This window comes from Camelus ferus, chromosome 18, assembly GCF_009834535.1.
Source record: "Camelus ferus isolate YT-003-E chromosome 18, BCGSAC_Cfer_1.0, whole genome shotgun sequence".
Taxonomy (NCBI): Eukaryota; Metazoa; Chordata; class Mammalia; order Artiodactyla; family Camelidae; genus Camelus; species Camelus ferus.
Genome location: NC_045713.1, coordinates 6,614,410 through 6,636,847, shown reverse-complemented (window position 1 = coordinate 6,636,847; position 22,438 = coordinate 6,614,410). Strand labels below are relative to the sequence as shown.

The 22,438-nt window shown below is 48.1% G+C and overlaps 1 protein-coding gene, 1 non-coding gene and 1 pseudogene across 7 annotated transcripts; 1 reads left to right on the top strand and 2 right to left on the bottom strand.

Annotated features, from left to right (window-relative positions):
- Positions 1-116: 116 nt before the first annotated feature.
- Positions 117-5,982, bottom strand: ACHE (acetylcholinesterase (Cartwright blood group)). Of its 6 annotated transcripts, none has more exons than XM_032459652.1 (5): positions 5,824-5,982; positions 3,147-4,233; positions 2,303-2,787; positions 1,356-1,525; positions 117-1,243 (listed from the first exon to the last, which is right to left on the bottom strand). In XM_032459652.1, exons 2-5 carry the CDS (start codon positions 4,209-4,211, stop codon positions 1,119-1,121), a joined length of 1,845 nt encoding a protein of 614 aa, XP_032315543.1. In that variant the 5' UTR covers positions 4,212-4,233; positions 5,824-5,982; the 3' UTR covers positions 117-1,118. The 6 variants fall into 6 exon arrangements, with proteins under 6 accessions (XP_032315543.1, XP_032315546.1, XP_032315548.1 ...); XM_032459655.1 differs by having other exon boundaries at positions 117-456; XM_032459657.1 differs by having other exon boundaries at positions 2,303-2,523.
- Positions 5,983-18,508: 12,526 nt separating this feature from the next.
- On the top strand, positions 18,509-20,001 carry LOC102518594 (annotated as a pseudogene).
- A 47-nt stretch (positions 20,002-20,048) lies between these two features.
- Positions 20,049-20,120, bottom strand: TRNAV-CAC. Its single transcript has one exon. It is a non-coding gene; the product is annotated as a tRNA-Val (tRNA).
- Between the last annotated feature and the right edge of the window lie 2,318 nt (positions 20,121-22,438).

Below are 22,438 nucleotides of genomic sequence, written 5' to 3'. Positions count from 1 at the left end.
CCTAGTTCGGAGGTCCGTGCCTCCCGCCGGCTCTAGCACCTACCCCTCCATTCACTCAGCCCTAGTGGTTGAGGCCTGCTGCTTGGACCCCCGCTCCCCAGTCGCGCACACTCCTGTGGCTGTAACAGTTTATTGGCAGCCCAAAGGGGCGAAGGCACCGCGGGGGAGGGGGCTCGGCCCGAGACATGCAGAGGGCAGGGAGCCCTGGGGGAAAGTCGGGGTGAGAGGGCGGGCAAGGTCTAGGGATCCTGTTATATCCCAGCCCTTAAATAAATAGTATATACAGCTGGGGGGCTGGCGGGCAGGGCAGGGGGTCGTGGGGGTCCCGCCTGGGTCACAGGTCTGAGCAGCGATCCTGCTTGCTGTAATGGTCAAACTGGTTCTTCCAGTGCACCATGTAGGAGCTCCAGCGGTGGAACTCGGCCTTCCACTGGCGTTCCGCCTCGTCCAGAGTGTCTGCGGCCAGGGTGCCCGGCAAGTGGGTGGGGGTAGGACACGGGGAAGGACGGGAACGGACATGCGGGGTGGGAGGGAGTTCAGGGAGGACACACAGAGAATGTAGGAGGCCACGTGGGATGGTGGAAAGAGGATCAGGAGAATATGCGAAAGACGGAGGATCAGGGGGAGGACAAGGGTAGAGGCGGGGCCAGACAAGGATGGCGGGAAGAAGGAGGGAGGGGGAGAAAATGACCGGAAAACGGGGACAGACGGGATCAGAGAGGGGAGGATCCGTGGGTTGGTGGGAAAAAGAGAAGAGACAGAAATGGTTGGCGGTTATAGCCCCACGGTGGGGTGCTGTCTAGCCCCACGGTGGGGTGCTATCTAGCCCCGGGGCCTCCCTCTCCCCGCAACGCCAAGCTCAGGCTCCAAAGAATAATTTTGTAGAAAAAGAAAATTGGCTTTTTCGTTTCCATTTAAACAACAAAGGCGTGTGGGTCCCTGAGATGGGTCGTAGGTGTCCTTCCCCACCCTCCACCCCTGCACTGTCCAGTTTGAGTTTCTCGGTTTGAGGAGAGAGGGGGCGCTGGGTCGGAGATCCCTGAGTGGGGCCCTTCCCCACGGTCCGACCACTCATTAGAGGAGGGGCCCCCTGAGGCCGGAGAGGGAAGAGGCCGTGGTCACAGCCGCAGGAACCGGGAGAGGAGGAGGAAGAAGAGGAGAAGGGGTAGGGGGAGGCCGGGCCTGGGCCTCGGGGCAGCCTCCCTGTGGGCGAGGCCTGAGCAGGTGCAGGGGGCCTCCGAGGCTGGGGGAAGAAGAGACGGGTTACACCCAGCCGGCTCCCACCTCCCTCTCTCTCTCCGCGCCCCCTTTCTCCCCCACTTCCGCCTAGCCCCTGTCCGCTGGCCCCTGCGTACCGGTGGCGCTGAGCAATTTGGGTAGGAAGCGGTTCCAGAAGGCGCAGGCCTGGGCGCGCAGCCCTCGCCTCACCTCCAGCGGCCGCAGGTTCAGGCTCACGTACTGCTGGGCTCCCGCCGTGTACGGTGGCCACTGCGGGGCTTTGTGGTCCCGAGGGTCATTGGGGTCCCTGCGGAAGGAAAGGGAAGGCTCAGCCTCAGAAAGCCCGCCCCACCCTGAGGGCTGGGGAATGGAGATGGAGAGGAGGAGGCGGCAGGCTGCTTCCTGACCCGTGCCGTCTTAGGCTCCAGGGGGAGCCCCATCCTCTCCCTACCAGGACCTGATTAATACATTCTCTTTTCCAATATGCCCCATCGTCTGGAAACTTCCCCTCCCTCAGGCCCTGCCTCTTTCTGTTGTTCCTCTTCTTTTCCCTCAGTTTCTTTGCTCCATCTTTATCTTTGTTTTTCCCATTCAAAAATTTGCTATGATTTATTGAGCCTTTCCTATATAATCAGGCCCAATCCTCTCTTTACAAACACCGTGTTTACTTCTGCTGACATCCATGTGATGTCGAATTTATGGTCCCTTTCTTCAGATAAACTGTGTGTGTATGTGTGTGCACAAATGTGTGTCCCAGCTAACAAAACCACCACCAGTCCAACGATCGGTTCCACAGTTCACGCTCCTAAGCGCTATACTAATTCCTTAGTCTGTCTCTCCTTGTCGCTCTGCTCTTCTCCCTCCGCTCTGTCCTGTCTCATGAGGATCCGCCATCCTGCCTTCCTCTTTCCCTTCTCCCAAGGTCTCCTGTGTCCTCTCTCTCCCTTTGTCTCCTTTCTTTTGTGAACTCGCCCCCCCCCCGCCCTTTCCATTTGTCTCTGCTTGTCTCCTTCTCTCTCTGTCTGTTTGTCCCCCTCTTGCTCCTCTGGCTCCCAAAGACCCTTCTCCCCTCAGTACTGCTGACCCTGTGCGGGCGAAGTTGGCCCAGTATCTCATCAGTCGCTGGGCAAAGGTTCTCTCCTCGTCGGTGTAGTTCAGCGATGGCTTCAGGGGGAGCCCGAAGATGAACTCGATCTCGTAGCCATGGGGCACCCCCATCCAGAGGGGCCAGGAGAGTGTGGATGCACGGTGTTCAAAGATGTAGGCATAGACTCGAGCACCCTGGGCGGCCAGTCGCCCAGCCAGCTGGGCCACGGGGCACACCACGTTGTGGTCGCCCACCACATCACTCATGGCCTCCCTCAAGCGCGCCGGGTCCTCAGGGTGCAGCCAGTCTGTGTAATGCAGGACCACAGCCTCGGCAGCCAGGTCACTTGCCTGGGGGACCCCGACCCGCACCCCAGCCAGGAACTGGGCCCGGCTGATGAGAGATTCGTTGTCTTTGCTGAAGCCTGGGGCCCCATAAACCAGAAAATAGGAGCCCTCATCCTTCACCACACCCACCAGCACCTGGGGGGACAGGATGGAGGGATGGGGGTAGGGGAAGCACAGACAGACAGGCAGACAGAAACAAATGGACAAACAGCCAGAGAGATGAACAGTTATAGACCCAGAACCAGCGAGGAAGAGAGTGCAAGATTGGGGAAGGGAAAGAGAAAGAGGAAATATACCCACATTTCCATTCCTCTCTGTCCCACTGACCACCCCAGGATTGAGCCCACAGGGAAGAGGAGGTGGCCATGGGGCCCAGAAGCCTGGGCCTTTGGGAGTGGGTCTTGAGGAGCCCTTAAGCCTGGGTCCCCAGGGGGAGAGGCAGGTGGGAGAACAGGCCTAGAGGAACCAGCTCCACCCTGAACAGCACTAGTCACCTGCAGGCCGTGGAAGTCTCCAGCATTGATGAGGGCCTCGGGCGTGTCGCTGAGGAAGTCTCCGTCCACCACAGGCACGAAGGAGAAGCGGAAGACGCTTTCCTGAGGCAGCACGTGCCATTCGTGGTCCACCAGATCCTGAGCTGGCCGTGTCCGCAGGCAGGCCACCAGCTCTGTGTCATTGCCACCAGCCCCACCCGGGGGACAGCCCACAAGGCGGGCCAGCAGTGTGGCCCTGCGGCGGGCCTCTCCCACACCCACGGTGGCCCACGGCCCATTGGGTGCACCGCTCTGCAGCACAGCCCTGTGGAACAGGCCCCGGCTGGGTGGGGACAGCAGGTGCATGCCCACGGAGGCGGCGCCTGCACTTTCCCCAAACAGAGTCACTGAAGTTGGGTCCCCACCGAAGGCTACCACATTCTCCTGCACCCACTGCAGTGCCAGCCTCTGATCCAGTAGACCCACATTGCCTGGGGCCTCCCGACTCCCTGGCAGGGCCAAGAAGCCGAAGGCTCCCACCCGGTAGTTCATGGACACCAGCACTGTGCCCTCGGCCTGGGCCAGGAAGCGGCCATCGTACACGTCCAGAGAGGAGGCCCCGCTGTAGAAGCCACCCCCGTAGATCCAGATGAGGACAGGGGTGGGGGACACAGGCCGAGGGTACGGTGTCCACACGTTGAGGTAGAGGCAGTCCTCACTCAGCTCACGGTTGGGGTTCCACATCTCGGTGCCCTCAAAGCCCGGGTACAAGGTGTCCACATATTGGTAGCAGACACTTTGGAAGGCTGTGGCATCCAGCACCCCTGACCAGGGCCGCTTTGGCTCTGGTGGCAGAAAGCGACGGGGGCCCACAGGTGGCTCTGCGAAGGGGATGCCCAGAAAGGCAGAGACAGGGCCCCCAGGGGCCATTAAACGGATGCCCCGCAGCCAGCCCCCACGCACCGTCACCAGCAGCTCTCGGTCCTCCGGGCCCTCAGCCTCTGCCCTTCTTCCCAGGAGGAAGAGGAGGAGAAGGAGTGGGGAAGCCAGGGAGGGCGTGTGCAGGGGACACCATGGGGGCCTCATGGCTGCCAGGGCAGGCAGGCGTCTGCTGGGAGAAAGAAAGGCAGAGGGTGAAGGCTTGAGGCTGCCAGGAGGGAGGAGATGATTAGGTAACACTCTTGCCCAGGGGTTATCACTGAGCTGCAGAGGAGGTGGAGCAGGTTGGCAGAGAGAGCACAGAAATGGAGAGAGGGAGACAGGCAGAGACAAGGACATAGACAGGGAGAAGCAAGAGGGGACAGAGATCAGACACACACACGGACAGACAAACGCAAGGAGCAGACCCAGACCTGCCAAGCAATACCCTCCCCTGCCCCGCAGAAGACCCACCGCCCTCATCTCCTTCCCTGAGCTGGGTGGACCGGTTTGGGCCCAGTGCGAGCGGTGAGCAGTGCTAGTACCAGCACCAGAGGCCGCAGGCCACGCACAGGCCACCAGACAGGGGTGGGGCCCTCACTGACAGAGGCGCCTATGGGGGAGCTTGAGGTGGCGTGAAGACGCAGCCTCTCCTGCGTTGGCCAGGGCCGAGGCCCTAGGGGCGGGGTGTATGTGGGTTGGGCATTCAGGGTGTGGGAGTCACAGGTCCTGGGGAACCCCAAATCCTGCTTACTCTACACCCTGCCCCACCCAGCCCTGCTTCATTCACTGTCTGGCACAGCGCGCTGGTACCCGCGGGTGCCTGTCAACTGCGCACCCCCTTCGTCTAGCCTCAGCGAACAGGCTCGCCAGCCCTGGCCCCCCAGGACTCGAGTCCTCCATCCATCTGATGCTGCGGTGCACGCTGCCGCCAGCGGGGGGCAGTAGAGACCAAGAAAAGGACTGCGCTCCCCGCCCCGAGTCCAGGAGCTGGGAACTTGGGGCGGAGGTCTGGGGGCTTGCGGGCATGGCTGAGGGGTCTGAAGGGCGGGCCGGGACGCCTGTATTCTCGGAGCTCCGGAGATCCCCGGCCGCAGGGGCGGGGGCGCTATTTTGGGGCAGCAGCTGCTGCGGTTCCGGCATCTCCAGCCAAGGGATCAAAATTCCCCGGGTCGGAACTCCCCCCTCTCCCGCCGGTCACCCCTCACCCAGCCCCCTCTGCCCTGAGCTGGGGTGGTGGTGATCGAGATTAACTAGGAAACCCGAGTGAGGCTAATTATAACTCGGGGGCTTCCGCTAAGCCTCCCCTTCCCCCAAAATAGAGACGGAGTCCCCGCTGGAGGGGGACGCCTGGGCCTGGGAGGGGGCTTCGGCTGGGCGCTGCGCGGGGGCGCTGGGGTCGCGGGATCCAGGGGAGCCCAATCGGACGCCAGGAACCTGCGCAGCTCGGATTCTGCCCCAAGCAGGGGGCGCCTTCCAGTGGTCCCACACTTGGGGGCGAGAAGGGCCAGCGGCGCTCGGGGGTCCCCACAGGAATTCGAAAGCAGAGGTGGCGGAGGGCCCTGCGGGCTGCCGTCTCCCGCGCGGGCAACCGTAAGTATGAGGCGGCGAGGGGAGAGTTAAGGATGAGTGTGGGGCGGCGGGGGGCGTCGCTGGGCAGGCCCCGGGGTGCGGTGGGCGTCCCGTTTAAGGGCCTGGGTCCCTCTGGGAGCGCACCGTCCCCAGGACGCCGAATGGGCAGCGGGGCGGCGGAGGGTCCCGGGCGGGGCGGGAGACTCACCTGAGGTGGCCGAGCCGAGCCGGGCCGGGCCGGGCCGCGCCGGGAGCTGGAGGCGGCCGATGTTCCCCAGCGCAGGCTGAGCCGACTCTGACAGCCGCCGCCTCCGGCCCCCCGCACACACCCCCTCCGGGCCGCTCGGCGCCCCCGCCCGCCCCCGCCCACAGTCTCCGCCCTCGCCCCTCCCCGCCTCCCCAGGCTGCCCTCCCCTCCCTCTCCCTCCTTCTCTGGGAGCCCAGACCCAGAGACCCCGGGGCCCAGACGGACGCCGGTGACAGACGCCGACAGACGGATAGACACGCAGTGACAGACACGACCGAAAGACCCGCAGCGGCGGCGCAGACACCCACAGGGAGAGACAGACTGAAGCCCGCCAAGACAGACACATGCAGATGGACGGTCTCATGCAGTGACAGCCAGAGACAAGCGCAGTGACGGACATTCACAGACGGACACACTTGGACACATTAAGTAGGGGCTGGGGGTTGAATAAATAAATGAGCATCCCTGGCCACAACAGATCTGGGGTGGCGTGGGAGGACCGCCACGTGAAAGTGTGGCTGAGGACCCTCTCAGCGGTCTAGGTAGCACCAGTGGAGAAAAGGTGACGCGGGACACTCCTGGGATTAGGGAACACCTGTGGGAATGTGAACATGAGACTACGAGGGGACATGAAAGGGGCCACCATGGAAGAAGGAGACCCTCTGGGGGAGGGAGAGGTGACTCCAGGACACCGGAGAAGGAAGGCCAACGTGGTGGCACGCGCAAGGCTGCGGGGCGAGGCCGCACTCCGCCGCCACAGTGGAAACTTCCGGAACCCCCGCGGGTGGGTTTGCGCTGATTCCCTGACGGGTGACCTCGGACTTTCGTCACCAGGGTCCGGTCGGGGCATGACATCACCAGGCCAGGCACTCATTGGCCGCCGCGGCCAGCAGGTGGGAGCGGCCTGGCCCGGGCGCCCCCAGCCTGGTCGGAGGGGCCTGGGCCGCACGGACCCCCAGGTCCCGCCCCGCAGGGGGTCATCCAAAAGGACGGTGAGGCCTCGGCAGCGTCCCCACGCCCGAGGTGAGGGTGGAAAAAGTGGGCAGCGGTGTGCCCGCGCGAGTGCGCTGCGCGAAAGCCCCTTCCCCGCCTGGGCCAGCCTGCTCGAGAGCCCGCCGCACTCTCGCTCGCTGCGTGGTAGAGCGACCGGCGCGGGCGAGCGTCGGGGCGTGCGTGCGCGCGCGCGGCGGTGCGGGCGCTGCGTTGGGCGTGCGCGCGCGCGCACACTCACTCGGCCGCCCAGCGCCCCGCAGTACTCTGCGTTTGGGTCTGCGTTCGCGTCCGCGTTGGCGTGGGGCTGTGGTCACTGGGTCTCGGGGTCTCGCGAGGGTCGTGGAGTCCGCCCGAATCCAGGCGCGTGCCCCACCCTGGCCGCGTGGTCCTGGCTCTCCAAGCTGGCCGCCCCCGAGCCTGCCCGCTCGCCCCGCGGGAACTGACCGCCCGCAGGCGCGGGACTCGGCCCTGGGTCCATTCTGCGGTTTTGGGCGGTGGCCGCCAGGTGGCGCCGAAGGCAGCCTCTCTAGCCTTGGAAACTGGGGTAGCCCCTAAAGACCCCGGGGGTGATGGGGGCTTGCCTCCCTGTTACTCTCCAAAACGGGCTGTGCCACGCAGGCGCCTGAGCTCCTCGGCCTGGACCATGAAGATCGGGGACAGCTTATAGCCCAAAGTTACCATGAACTAGTAATAGCTTAGAAGGTGGAAGGACAGGGCACTTTCTAGTAGCTGCCCCAGCAGAGACCTCCTTGGGAGAGGTCAGTACTGACTCCTACTTGCTTGGGAATGGCGTCGGTGAGGCAGTACCTGCGGGGGAATCAATGGGAGGTAAGGGTAAGGCAGGTTGCGGAGCTTTCTGAAGCCAGTTAGAACTTTATCTTTTCTGGGGGTGAGGGCTGGAATATGAAAGGTCAGCCTGCAAGAGAGGGAAGGGGGAGATGCATCCAAAGATGCTGGAGAGTCTGGGGCAGGAAGAGGATGCAGCCGTTGATATCAGTAACCTCCTCCCCTTTCCCCAGGCGTGGGGAGGGCAGGGGCAGGGCTGTACCAGGGAGATGGGAGGAAGGGCAGGCAGGCCCCGTAGTAGGGTAGATTGGGATCCGAAGAGGGTGTCTTGCTCTTGGAGCCCCTGATGTGCTTCCCCAGGCCCTGGGTCATGGAGGGGTCAGTTGGCTGTCCAGTCAGAAGAATCCGCAAGTCTGTATGGATCCTGGGGCATGCAGGCTCTGTGCCTGTGTGATGGGGGCTGCAGAAGGAGGCCAGGGTCTGGAGCTCTGGGTCTGCAAGCAGCTCTGGGGGATGTCCTGAGAGGCTGCCGTGCATCCTCAGCCTGCAGTTTGTCCCAGGATCATGAGGGTGGAGGAGACCACCCAGATTGTGTCCCCATCTCAGAGCGTTTTTAAACTAGCAGGGGACCACCTGAGCCAGGATAAAGGATGCAGGTGTTGGGAGATCCACAGGGCATTGGAGCAAGCCTCTCTGGCAACCATTAATCTACTTTTTTTCTCTATAGATTTGCCTATTCTGGACATTCTGTATAAATGGAATCATACACTATATAGTCTTTGTGTTTGGTTTCTTTCACTTAGCATAATGTTTTCAAGGTTTATCCATGTTGTATTATGTATCACAGCTTCATTTTTGGGCTACGTAGTATTCCATTGTGTGGATAATACCATATTTTGTTTACCCATTCATCAGTTGATGGACATTTGATCTGGTTCCTTTTTTTTGGTCTATTACAAATAGTGAATGGGATGAAAGCTAAAATACTTTCAGTCCGCCCCCACCACCTGGTATGGTATGCAATGTCTTTGTTGAGCCCAGTTGTGAGGCGGGATGTTTATGATGTTGGGCAATCCAGTGCTGATCTGGGAGAAACTGACAAATCCTGGGAATATGTACAGGCTGAGGGAAAGACCAGGGACTGAGAGGGGGCTCAGAAAGCCAAAAGGGCTATCCTAATCATCTGTAAAGGGTCTGGGAAAAATAACCTGGGAGCAAATGTGGTTTGACTTCATGGCTGCGGGGACCCCTCCTGAACAGATGGAGTGACAACACAATGCTGGCTGGGTCAAACTGTGGAAAGGCTTAAGACCTGCACAGTTCATACCTGCCCCATCTGTCCCTCCCATTCCTGATGCCCTGCCTGCTCCAGCAGAGGTCTCAGGAATACAGTCCTGTTTGAGGCGGATGCCTCCCACACATCAGGAATAGGATGCGGGCCACAACTGCCTCCAGGTGAGGGCTGTTGAAGTTGATCAGAGGCCTCATGTTGAGCTCACTATTTGCAGGTCCCCCAGAAATAAACAAAAGGTGATGGGTCTGGTGGATACTAGAGCTGAGCTCTAGTACACGGTCACCCTCTATTTTCTTGCCCCCTCAGTTGTTACAGAGGGCAAACAGTTATGGTCAGGAAGGCCCTACTGACACTGAATTAGGTTTTCTACTCCCAGAGAATATGATATTTTTTCCTCTCCAATACAGAGCACATAGTGGGCCTTGGCGTCCTACAAGGTCAACCTCTGCAAACCTCTATCTGTGAATTCTGCTTCCGGTGCTGAGAGGAAACACCAACTGGAGACCAGTAAGTTTGCCCCTCCCTCGAAGAGTGGTAACTGTCAAGCAATATACATTTCCTGGGTAGGGGGCATAAGGAGATAGGAGAAGCTATCCACGAATTGCACTGATTGGGTATTGCATGCCCTGCCATAGTCCTTTCAGGAGCCTAGGATGCCTGGTGAAAAAGCCAGACGGTTCCTGTGGATGATGCTGGACCACCGAGAATTGACCAAGATAGTACTCCCTATATGCGAGGCTGTGCCCAACACCACCAGTGTCTTAGACACCTTGGTCACGGTCCTAGGCTGCACGTACAGTATGGACTGAACAGGAGTCACTACCGCCTGATAGCAGACTTAGCAAATGTCTTTTTCAGTATCCCCTGGCCACTGAGTCACAAGACCAATTTGCCTTCACATGGGAGGGGCAACAAGGGACCTTCCAAGTGCTTCCCCAGTTTCCTGCACAGCTCCACCCTATGTCATGGGATGGGAGCTGGGGAGCTGTTGCTGTTCCCCTTCCCCATGCCAGTAAAACGGGCCTGTTACACAGAGGATGGATGTTAACACGTGAAGACTTGTCTCTGGTTCAGCCTTTGTTGGAATATCTGTGATGGAAATGAGTGGTGAACCCAGAGAAAATTCAAGGCCCAGGCACCGCTGTAACATTTTTGGAGTCATTTGGGTGAGATGCGTACTGTCCCAGAAGCAGTGTTTGGTAAGATGCAAGCCTATCCAACCCCTAAGAATGTAAAGGAGATGCAAGCTTTGTAGGGATTTGGGACTTTTATTCTCCACCTCACTCAGTGGCTCCATCCCTATGCCAGGTCAACAAACGCATGTATGGGACTGTGGATCAGAACCGCGAGCCACCTTTGAGAAGGCAAAATACTAGTGAAGTAGCTTGGGGTGTCTCCCACGCAGGGATTCCATTTGAATTAGACGTGTCTGTGACTATGGAAGGTATGGGTCAGAGACTGGCAGAGACGACAGAAGAGGAGAGTGCTCCTAGGATTTTGGTCCCAGCTCTGAAAGGGAAGAGAAAGCCCATTTACTCTGACCGAGCAACGGCTCCTGACAGTGTCCATGTGCTCCTCCAGGTGGCGCTCTCAGAAAAAACCGTAGCAGACAGTGGGCTGAACTGAGCGGTTGGGCTGGAGCTCTGGTTGTTAGCCCTTTGAGCAGGGCTGTTCTAAAGAGATTGACTCTGTGGCTTGGCTTGGACAATGGAAGCCAAGGGGTGGATGATTCATGAATGGGCCCTTGTGGGATCAGGATGTATGGAGGGACATTTGGGTTCCCCTGCAAGAGCATGAGGCAGTTCTCACTGTTTTCCACATCCCAGCTCATAAGGCACTGACCCACCCCATCAATCAAGGAGCTGGTGCCCTAGTTTGGATATGAGCCCTAGCAACAGACACTTCAGTACATACAGTAGATTCGGTACCCACCTCAGTGCCTAGGTGAGATGGTGTATTGCCAAGGATGCTGGATTGCCCTTGAAATACAGTGCTTTGGTTAATGCAGTAACAATACATCCTATGAGTTCTAAACAACACCCAAGGCAACTGCCAAAGGAGCATGGGGCCATCCATCGGAGCTCCAACTGGTAGGGGATTGGCAAATTGATTATATTGGCCTCCCTCCAAGTGAGAGTTCTAAATATATCCTGGCTTGTGTGGACCCTGTGTCTGGCTCAATCCAAGCTTTTCTCTGTCACCATGCAAACCAGGCACCACCATTAGGGAATCGGAGAAACTGAGTACCATTGTACGGACACCCTTGCTGAATAGACAGTGATCGGGGGGGCTACATTTCGAAGGCCATGATGTACAAGACAGAGCAAAAGAACATGACACTGAATGGAGGTTCCATCTTCCCTATAATCTGCAGGTAACAGGGTTGGTAAAAAAGAAGAATGAAATATTAAAGCAGCATATTAAATTACTAACAGGTTAAAAACCACCTTGGCCAGGTGGACTAAAGTACTATTTAGTCATTTAATTCATTTAATACATAATACGTATGGGGTTGAAGTGGTGGGAGACAGCCATTGCCCTGACTCTCACCACGAATCAGTGTGCTATGCTGTTGAGAAAACCAAGCGCTATCATGCCTGGAAAGGCATTATCTACTGGAATTTTCAATGGGATGTCTCACTAGGATGGGTGAATTACTTGACACCCTTGGGTGAGGGGGAAGTACTCAGTCTCTGGTGGGCTCTTATTGTCCGGCTGCAAGCTGGACCTGTTGAAACACGCTGTACATGGAATGGAACATGCACCATTGAGGGGTGAAGGTGGAGACCTGGTCTGGCATATCCTGCCCCCAGTCCATCCCCTCATGCCTGACATTGCTGCCTCCTCTGGCCAACATGCATGTTATGTACAGGTCAAGTTCCTAAAGCTGCCAATCTCCTCCTCAAGACCAGCTGGGCATGTTCTGTTTCCTACAGATAGAATCATTTGGCTGCTGTCCTTGTTCCCTCCATTGTCCTGGAGGACATTATAGGGTTCTAAATTCACCTAGCAAACTTAAATGATAGCCAACAAAGCTGTCTTTACTGAATGCTGAAATAGCTCTAAAGAGAAAAAAAATGTCCTCTAAAATAGAAAGGTCTTGGACATTATTACAGCTTTGCAAGGAGGCATCTGTGCCATTATCCAAACAGTATATTGTGTGTTCATATCTGATGAATCTGCTAATGTGTTATCTTTATTAAATCACATGAGAACACAAGTGAACACCCTGAGTGACGCAACCCCCAGCCTAGTGAATCAGTGGTTTGGAACATGGGGGACTTTGTGTGTTGACCCAAGAACTAGACCTGGGCAGTCAGAAGCTCCCCCTCATCCTGACCTGTGGTTGGAATGTATGTTCTCCACACTGTTCCCTCAGTGGGAGCCATTTTCAAGATATGACAGGTGGGTGCAGAAAACTGTTCATCTTGTGGGTGGCCCTAGACAAGCGTAGTGAGTAAGTTCTCTTGCTCATTAAAACTGCCACCTACAAATCTGGAGTGGTCTGCCTCTTTCTTTGGTCTCTCCTTGCCCTGAGTGTACGGGCTAGTTTGTGAACCAGACAGGTACCGATCCACTTCATCTAGGTTATCAAATTTGTGGGCATAGAGTTGTTTATAGAATTGTTTATTATCCTTTTAATGTCCATGAGATCTGTAGTGATGTCCCCTCTTTCAAATCTGATTTTAGTAATTTGTGTCCTTTCTCTTGTTACTAAGTTAACCTGGTTAGAAGCTTATTGATTTTATTGATCTTTTCAAAGAAACAGCTTTTGATTTCATTGATCTTTCTCTGTTGATTTCCTGTTTTCAATTTCATTGACTTCTGCTCTAATTCTTATTTCTTTGCTTCTGCTTACTTTGGACTTAATTTGCTCTTCTTTTTCTAGTTTCCTAAGGTGGAAACTTAGATGATTAATTTTAGATCTTTCTTCTTTTTTTTCCTTTTTTTTTTTTTTAAAGGTTTTTTAGGGGGCAGGGAGGTAATTAGGTTTATTTATTTATTTTTAGAGGAAGTACTGGGGATTGAGCCAGGGCCTCATGCATGCTAAGCATGTGCTCTACCACTTGAGCTATACCCTACCTCTAATCTTTTTTTTTTTCAGTTTCTTCTTTTCTAATATATTCATTCAATGCTATACATTTCCCTCTAAGCATTGCTTTCACTGCATCCCACAGATTTTGATAAGTTGTGTTTTCCTCTTCATTTCATTCAAAATATTTTAAAATTTCTCTTGAGAGTTCTTCTTTGACTCATGTTATTTAGAAGTGTACTGTTTAATCTCCACATAGTTTGGTGTTTTCCAGTTATCTTTCTGTTACTGATTTCTAGTTTAATTTCATTGTTGTCTGAGAACAGACATTGTATACTTTTTATTTTAAATTTGTTCAGGTGTGTTTTATGGTTCAGAATGTGCTCTGTCTTGGTGAGTGTTCCGTGTGAACTTGAGAAGAAGTAATTTGCTTTTAATAGTCCAATAAACAATGTTTTATTTTAAACTCGTTAAACTAAATTCCCTGTAGCATGAAGGATAAGAATGGTACTGGACCTGGTAATTTTTTTTCTTAAACACAGCATTCATTTACATCATAAGAGTAGAACTGAATTGTAAAAGCAATACCCATGAATAAAGAGTGTGACACAAATGTTACCTGTAACAGTTATTTAGTAATCTGATATTGTGTACCACAAGCCAGGTCTTCTGGATATCTATGTATATAGTCTATATTTTATCTTAAATATCACTTTTGAATAAAATGCACACTTCAACAAATTCACCAGGGCCAGTCATTTTACAGCTCCTGGAGACTGCAGTTAGAGAATGTAACTATTAAAATAAAACTCCTAAGCATACCCTTTAAAATTACCAACAGGGAAAAAAGGTTTACTTTCTAAAACATTCCTGAGGCTTGGAGGCAAAAGCATTTACCTAAAAACATAGTTCTAGCTGGATATTGATCTAGACATCACGATTGAAAAAAAAAAAACCCTGAAACTCAGCGAGAACTGAGGTTCTCCAAAGCCAAAAGATGACTTGTCCATTAATTTCTTAAACAAACAAAAAACCCTGTGAGCAAACTTGTACTTATAAATACATACTTTTACAAAAGTAACTTTTTCAACCATAAAACAAAACAAAAACAAAAACAAGAGTTTGGAAGCAGCAAGACTATAACTAACAGTAAGTGGAAACTGAGTCTGGCATACTCAGCAAATAGTTCTTTCAGTTTCATTAATTTTGGCCTGAAACTTCAATCCTGTTTCATGGGAGTGTTTAATGTTCAGTATTCTGTTGGGACTCTTAAGCAGCAGGCTAGTGGCAACCTCCATATTTATAGGAAAGCAGCATTTGTTCCCAGACTGCCTGTATGGGCTAGGCTAGTGTTAACAGAGCTTGCTGACATGACAGACTAGGAAGAGGACTGGGTAAGAGAGACGAAATCAATGCCAGGGAAAGGTAGGACTCCACTTCCTTGAGTTGATATCATTTTGTTCACTTTGTTGAAACATCAGGAAAGTCCTCGAGCTGACCTGGGCTTCCTTATACGTACGTAATCCTCAGAAATCAATTATGATGTGAGAAATATTAGCACAAGATTTCTGTGAGTTTTTTTTTTAACCCCATAAATGTGTAAGTGGTGGCATGCATTTCTCTAACTTAACGTGAGCATCCCTCCCAAGAGGGTAAGTCCTGTACTTAAGTAAATTAAGGTGTTAGTCCTCGTTAGAGTTGGAAACGATAGTGATAATGTCATTTCATATTGCAAACCGAAGCTGGCCAGCTCTTGTTCTCCCACTTCCTACCCACCTCCCCTGCCCCGCCCCGCCCCACGCACTTTCTTTTCTTGGGTTAGAGCGTTTGCGTCAAATCATAAAGCCTACAATGAATTTATAGAAACTACATTAAAGCTGTGGTGATAAAATAAAACTGCCAATAAGAAAGTTAAAACCATAACTGGCTGCCACTTGAAATGCCACTTTATGATCTTAGGCTCTGGAGCAGTGGGAGCTAAGCACTTGATTTTTTTATCCTGGGAATCAATACGTATGCATAAAACAAACAAAGAAGGGGGAGGTGTCAGGAGAGAGAGACAGAAGGAGGGACATTGATTAATGGAAAAAATTTCACCAGGAACAAACTTTACGTGGAAACATAAGTTTCAAAAATATATTGAAAAGCATTTTACCTGTGACATTCCTATATCACAAACATGCTGCAGGCATATAGATGGCCAACAGGTACATGGAAGGGTGCTCGACATCACTAACAATCAGGGAAATGCAAATCAAAACCACAGTTAGATATCACCTTACACCCTTTAAAATGGCTGTTATTAAAAAGACAAGAAATAACAAGTGTTGGAGAAGATGTGGAGAAAAGGGAACACTTGTGTGTTGTGAGTGGGAATATAAATTGGTGCAGCCACTATGGAAAACAGTGTGGAGTGTCCTCAAAAAATTAAAAATATGATTCAGCCATATGACCCAGAATTTCCACTTCTGGATATTTATCAAAGGAAGCAAAACAGTAACTTGAAAAGATACCTATACCTTCACGTTCATTGCAGCATTATTTATTAATAGCCAAGACGTGGAAAGAACCCAAATATCCAACAATGGATGAATAGAAAAGGAAATGTGGTAAATATATATATATACACACACACACACATAATCTAATATTATATAGCTAATATAACTTTATTATCCATAAAAAAAAAGGAAATCCTGCTACTTGCAGCAATATGGATGGACTTTGAGGGCATTATGCTAAATGAAATAACTCAGACAGAGAATGACAAGTACTGAATGATCTCACTTATATGTGGAATCTAAACAAAACCAAAATGCATTGATACAGAGAACAGATTGGTGGTTTCCAGAGGCAGGGGGTGGAGTGTGGGTAAAATAGGTGAAGGTGGTCAAAAGGTAGAAGCTTCCAGTTATTAAAAAAATAAGTCCTGGGGATGTAATATACAGCATGGTGACAACAGTTAGCAATATTTTATTATACATTTGGAAGTTGCTAAGAGTTGCTAAGGAAGTAAATCTTGAAAGTTCTCACCACAAGAAAAAAATTTATAACTTTGTGTAGTTAAATAGACTTACTGTGGTGATCATTTCACAATGTATATGTATGTTGAATCATTATGTTGTACACCTGAAACTAATATAATGCTATACCAATTATATCTCAAACAAAATAAAACAAAACAAGATAAACATACTACAAGGAAACTTAAATAACCAACAGAAGCATATTGTTAATCAGGAAAGTATCTTTGGAGACATTAAATATACAGTGCCCATGAGGATAGGGTTGAACAATTTGTATGTTTTAAATGTAAATGTATAAATGCTCTTTGTGTAGTACAGATAGTAACCCTTTATCTGTCATTCATATTGCAAGTAATTTCCTTCATCTGTTTTTTGTCTATTTTGTATTTTCTTAATATCTTTTCCTCGCAAAAGGTAACTTTTTAATGTATAGGATATGGCAAATTTTATTTTTGTGGCTTTTAAGTTTCTCATTTTGATTAAAATAGTTTCCTCAGCTTCCAAATCATACACATAGTCTCCTAAATTTTCCTCTAGAATTTTTAGTTTTTTAAAATGTCTTTGATTTAGTTTTTTTAAAAAAATTTTCTTTTTTTTGATTTAGTTTGTTTTAACATTAAATGTTGCAACATAAATATCTAACTTTATTTTCTGCTGTGGATGTTCAGTTGTGTTATTAAATAAACCATCCTTTCATCAGAATTAAATTCTAAATTTGTTGTATATTAAAATAATTGAATTAATTTCTGAATTCTCCATTCTGTTTCATGGATCTATTGCTTATTCTCATGGCAACACCATACTATGTGGTTTGCTATAGTTTTGTAGTATGTTTCAAAATATGACAAGGTAAGCCTTCTCAATTATTTTTCACAATCTTCTAATATATTCTTAGACATTTGCTCATCTCCATGAACTTTGAGGTAATTGTATTCATTAAAAAATGTTCAATCCTTTAATTAATTTAAATTTTAATTAATTGAATTTTAATTTAATTAAAAATTAAAAGTAATTTTAATTAAGATGTTGGGATTAAGTGTACACATTAATTTTAGAAGACATATTTTTATTGTAAAATCTTTATACCCAAGAACTTGATATATCTTTTCCATTTGTTTAGGTCTTGCTTTATGCCCTAGAATTAAGTTTTATAGATTTCTTCATATGAGATATGTTCTTTCTTGTTAAATGTGTTCCTAAATATTTTTCCATTTGCTTTTCTATTGTGAAAGGAACATTTTTTTTTTTTTACCAGTTTCCATTTCTAGCTGGTTGTTTCAAGAAGGGAGAAAACTATTTATATTATATCCAGCCAACTTATCAAGGCCTCTCATTAATATAGTAGTTTTTTCCTTCACTGACATCTTTGGATTTTCTAATTATACAATTATTTCATCAGCGAAAATTTGGGATATTTAACTTTTTTTGTATTGTATATGCCAAAGATTTGTTTTCATTTTTTTCCTTATTACATTAGTTAAAACACCCCAAACCATGTTGAAATAATAATGGCAGTAATGAGCATTCCTATCTTGTTTTTTATTTCAATAAAATAAGCTAGGGTATTTGATTATTTAGAATGTGTTATGTTACTGTCTATTCCCTTAAATTATTTTTTTAATTGAGAAATATATTATGCATACAAAAAGCATGGGGAAAAAAACCACACACCTGCAGATTAAAGAATAATAGTAATAAAAGAACATCTATGTACCCACCACCCAGCTTAGGAAACTGAATGTCATATACTTTAGAAACCCCCTAGTTGCTTCTCACCAATTGCATAAACCTCTCTCCTCCATGATAACTCTCTCCTGAATTTTGTGTTAATAATTACTTCGATTTTCTCTATAGCATTACTGTACATATATAGACTCCTAATCAAACTATTGTTAGGTTAACCTTTTTTTTCAGACAAAATAGACTTTATTTTTTTTTAAACGCAACCACTATTTTTTATTTTTTGTTTTTTAGTGTCTTTATTGTAGTATAGTTCCTGTACAGTAGACTACATGTATTTCAGATATACACTTTGATGAATTTTGATAGATGTATATACCAATGAAACCACTATGACAATCAAGATAGCTAACATTTCCATTACTCCCAAGAGGTGCAGATTTTGAATACCCAATTTATCCCTTCCCATTCCCTTTAATCCCTGGTAACCATAAGTTTGTTCTCTACGTCTGTGAGTCTGTTTCTGTTTTGTAGATAAGTTAATTTGTGTCCTCTCTCTTTTTTTTTTTAAAGATTCAGATATATAAGCAATATCATATGGCATTTTCCTTTCTCTTTTCTGGCTCACTTCACTTAGAATGATGAGCTCCAGGTCCATCCATGTTGCTGTAAATGGCATTATTTTATTCATTTTTTATGGCTGAGTAGTAGTCCATTGCATATAGGTGTGTATATATTACATCTTCTTTATCCAGTCATCTGTTGATAGACATTTGGGTTGTTTCTGTGTCTTGGCTATTGTAAATAGTGTTGCTATGAACATTGGGGTGTAGATTAACCTTTAAAAAATTCCTATAGAGTGTGTGTGGTGTGCTAGAGTGGGTATTCTCCCATAGCAAGCCAGTCTCCCCTGGCTACATGCTGGGAGAAGGCCTAAGCCCTGTGGGGAAGAATGGAGTTGGTGACTCACTCACAGACCTCTAAAGAAGTAGCTGACATCTTTAATGCCCCCAGTGATGAGGAAGAGTTTGCTGGTTTCCAAGATGATGTTCCCATGGAAATCCTCTCATCAGAGGAGAGCTGTGATAGTTTTGAGTCTCTGGTGTTAGGGAAGCAGGATGTGCATTTCCACTCCAAATACTTCATAGAAGAGCTAAGAATTTTTTTACAGAGGACACTGAGTCAGAGAGGGAAGATTTTGAAGGATTTGCAGAGAGTGATATCTGAATGTTAATAGTAACCCAGAAGTAATGCTCGTGGAGTTAGATTTGAATGATGGTGGTAAAGCATCTTACATGAGTGAGGACAAGGACAATGATGAAGAAAAAGCTACACCTAGAAGAGACAGTTTTGGTCTTTGAGTGTCTTTTCAATTTCCCACCAAGAAGCTGGCAAAAAAATTCTGTTAAGAACAATTATTCTGAACCATCGTTTTCTGGCTCACACTTACAGGACGATTTTTAAAAAAGTAATTCTTGGAAGAAAGACAAGCTGAGGACCTGGGAAGGAAGGCGGAAATTCTGCCTCTGAGTCTGTGGATGACTCCAGGGATGCAGTCTGGCAGAGCTGGAATTCTCTGCTGAAAAGGACCATGAACATCAAGAACAAAGCCATGTTTGCCAGTTATTGGCCAAATTGAACTTGATGCCAGATTTCTTCCCACTCCCAACCCCAAACTCAGTTTCTAAGACGAAAACAGTGAGGCAGGACTTCTCAGAGGGACAGATCATGTGGCGCATGAACCTGGTCCGGAGCGCGCACGTGGGCTCAGGACAGGTTCTCTGTGGAGAACTTCACTGCTAAGTTTGCAGAAGTTCTGCTGTTTCAGAAGCAGGAAGACAATTGAGGGGAAGGGAGGGATGCCAGGGGCATAGACGAAGTCACCGTATATTTTCTTTCCACCTGTGGAGGCTATCACTGAAGAGGACTTAGAGAATGTGGCTGTAACTGTTGGAGTTAAAGCTATGATAAAGTTCTTGGTAACACTTGCCATCAGTGTGCACAGAAGACCATCTATACCAAGACCGAGTGTCGGAACCAGAGCTGCAGTGGGGTGGGAGGGCAGTCCTGCAGGCCCTGCCTGTGGTTCATTTTATGGTTATAATAACATTAAGGAATATCTGAAGAATTTGCAGGAGCAGCTGGTAAAATGCAAATTAAGAGAAAGAAGAACCAGCCTACTCACCATGGAATCCTCCGACAAGACATGCCTTATCATTTGTGCTTAAGATTTTTACAGTTGTGTTTTATACAGAAATTCTTTATAGATCCAAATACTAGTTTTTAAAAATACATTTTTATTGTTTGTTTCTCCCCATTTTGGTGGGTGGGTGGGAGGTAATTAAGTTTATTTATTTATGTATTTATTTTTTAATGAGAATACTGGGGATTGAACCCAGGACCTCATGCATGTGAAGCACGCACTCTACCACTGAACTATACCCTCCCCCACCAAAATACTTTTTTTTAAAAAAAAAAAGATTGGTTTATATGCTTAAAAAGATTTCTCTGGAAGACAGCAAAGGAATCTATATACATGTGTACACAAACCTATTTCTATACTGAATTGTTAAAATCATCTGCAGATGATTAAAAAACACAGTTAAATGGACTTAAAGTTTCAGGAAAGTTCCACAGGGAGCCTTGAATGAGCCACTCTTGCCTCTGACTCTGTTTAATTATTCCTGTTGCCTTGACCTTTTACCTCCCAAGCTTGAGGTCAGGTTTTTACAGAGTTATAGCCCCTTTAGTTTACCTTATCACAAGTGCCCATAGTTCAAACTACATAGTTTAACCTGCCCTGGGTCATTGGAAATGTATATTGAAGAATGTTCCCCTAAATTACAAAGTGCAATTAACCATGGAACTAGAGTTTTATTGTTATTAAGATTCAAATGAAAACTGGACATTTCTGACACTGGAGGCATTGGAAGGCTCCTGGCCAGCAGAAGCCGCTGCCTCTTTATTTAGGGGCCAGTTGCTTCTATATTTTAAAAGAATATAAGGGCTAATTTTAATTTAAAAAGATTCTATTATCTGCAATAACTAAAATCCCACATACGGACTGGAAAACTTCCAGCCATGTTATTTTTGAGGTTAAATGTGTGTTCAGTGGAACTTTGATGAAAAGGTGAGAAATACTGTACTTTTTGGTGTTGTGGGATGGGGGAGTCGAGGGGTACTGGGGAAAGCTAAAAATGAACAGATTCTGAATAGGTTTCCAGTATTTTTCTACATTTGCCTCTATTTCTGCCCCTTCTCTACTTTTCAGAAATAGTGTTTAAAAAAATTAATGCCCATTTAAGTTTCTTAAAAGTTACATAAGCCAGAATATGTTTTAGGCCTCTCAGTAGAATAAATTGATGTGCACGGGAACAGTGATACAATGACAGAGCCTCACTGTGTTCTGGCCAAGGCTGGAGGAATAGGAGTCCCAGCATAAGGGCCATTTTATGCTTTCTAGTAGCAGAGCCACGCCTGCCAGAACCCATTTGACCATCTTCTCTTTGCTCTTCAACCCGAAGGTCCAGATGTAGTTGGGGTCCCTTGTTTTGGTTTTGTACACAGGGCACTTGTAGGTGTGTTTGGATTCCTGTCTGTCCCTGGGTATGGCTTTTGCAAAGATGACTGGCATCACGGGCCTGAACTCCTGGAGGTGGGTGTTAACAATGATTCCTGACGGGGGGTCCAATCTGGTACCTATGGCAAAAACACAAGGGTTGTGTGTTGGTACCAATCCTCTGATTGTTGTAGGTAAGAAAGTTCTGGTTTTGTCACACTAAAAAAATTCATATAAATGGAGTTATATATACTTATTCCTCTGTGAATGGATTCTTATCCTCAGTATTACCTTATTTCTTTTTTTTTAAAATAGACTTTGGCCTTTTAGAGCAGTTTCAGGTTCACAACAGAATTAAGCAGAAATTACAGAGTACGCACATAGTCCTCCCCACCCACACACATATACTCCCCCACCCTCAACATCCCTCATCAATGTGGCATATTTGGTACAATCGATGAACCAACATGGGCACATTATTATCAACCAAAGTCCATAGTTTACACTAGGATTCACTCTTGATGTTGTACGTTCTACGGGCTTTGACAAATGCATAATGACATATAGCCACCACTATAGCATCATACAGAATAATTTCATTGCCCGAAAAATCCCTCGTGCTCCATCTATTCATTTCTCCCTCCCTCCCTCTCCCCAGACCCCTGGAAACCATGATCTTTTTATTGTTTCTATAGCTTTGCCTTTTCCAGAATGTCACTTGGTTGGAATCGTACAGTTTGTAGCCTTTTCAGACTGGCTTCGTTCATTTAGTAATATGTCCTTTAAGTTTCTTCTATGTCTTTGATGGCTTGATAGATCTTTTTTATTACTGCACATATATTTTTAAATTTACATACATGTACTGTTCATTGTTTCTAAGAATGTTTAGAGCTTTAGCTTTTTAAACTTACATAGTTATCAAAGGAATAAAGCCAACCACGAAATAAGAATTAATTCAAAAAGATACATACACCCTGCTATTAACAGCAACATTATTTATAATTGCATCCTAAGTGCACATCAATAGTTGAGTAGATAATGGAGATGCAGCATATAAATATATATGTAATGGAATACAACTCACCCATAAAAAAGGATACTTTGCCATTTGCAGCCCTTCATTCACTTTTTTTTTCACTTCAAAAACCAGAATTTTATAACAGCAGAGACGTTTCCATTACATCAAAAACAACAAAATACCTAGA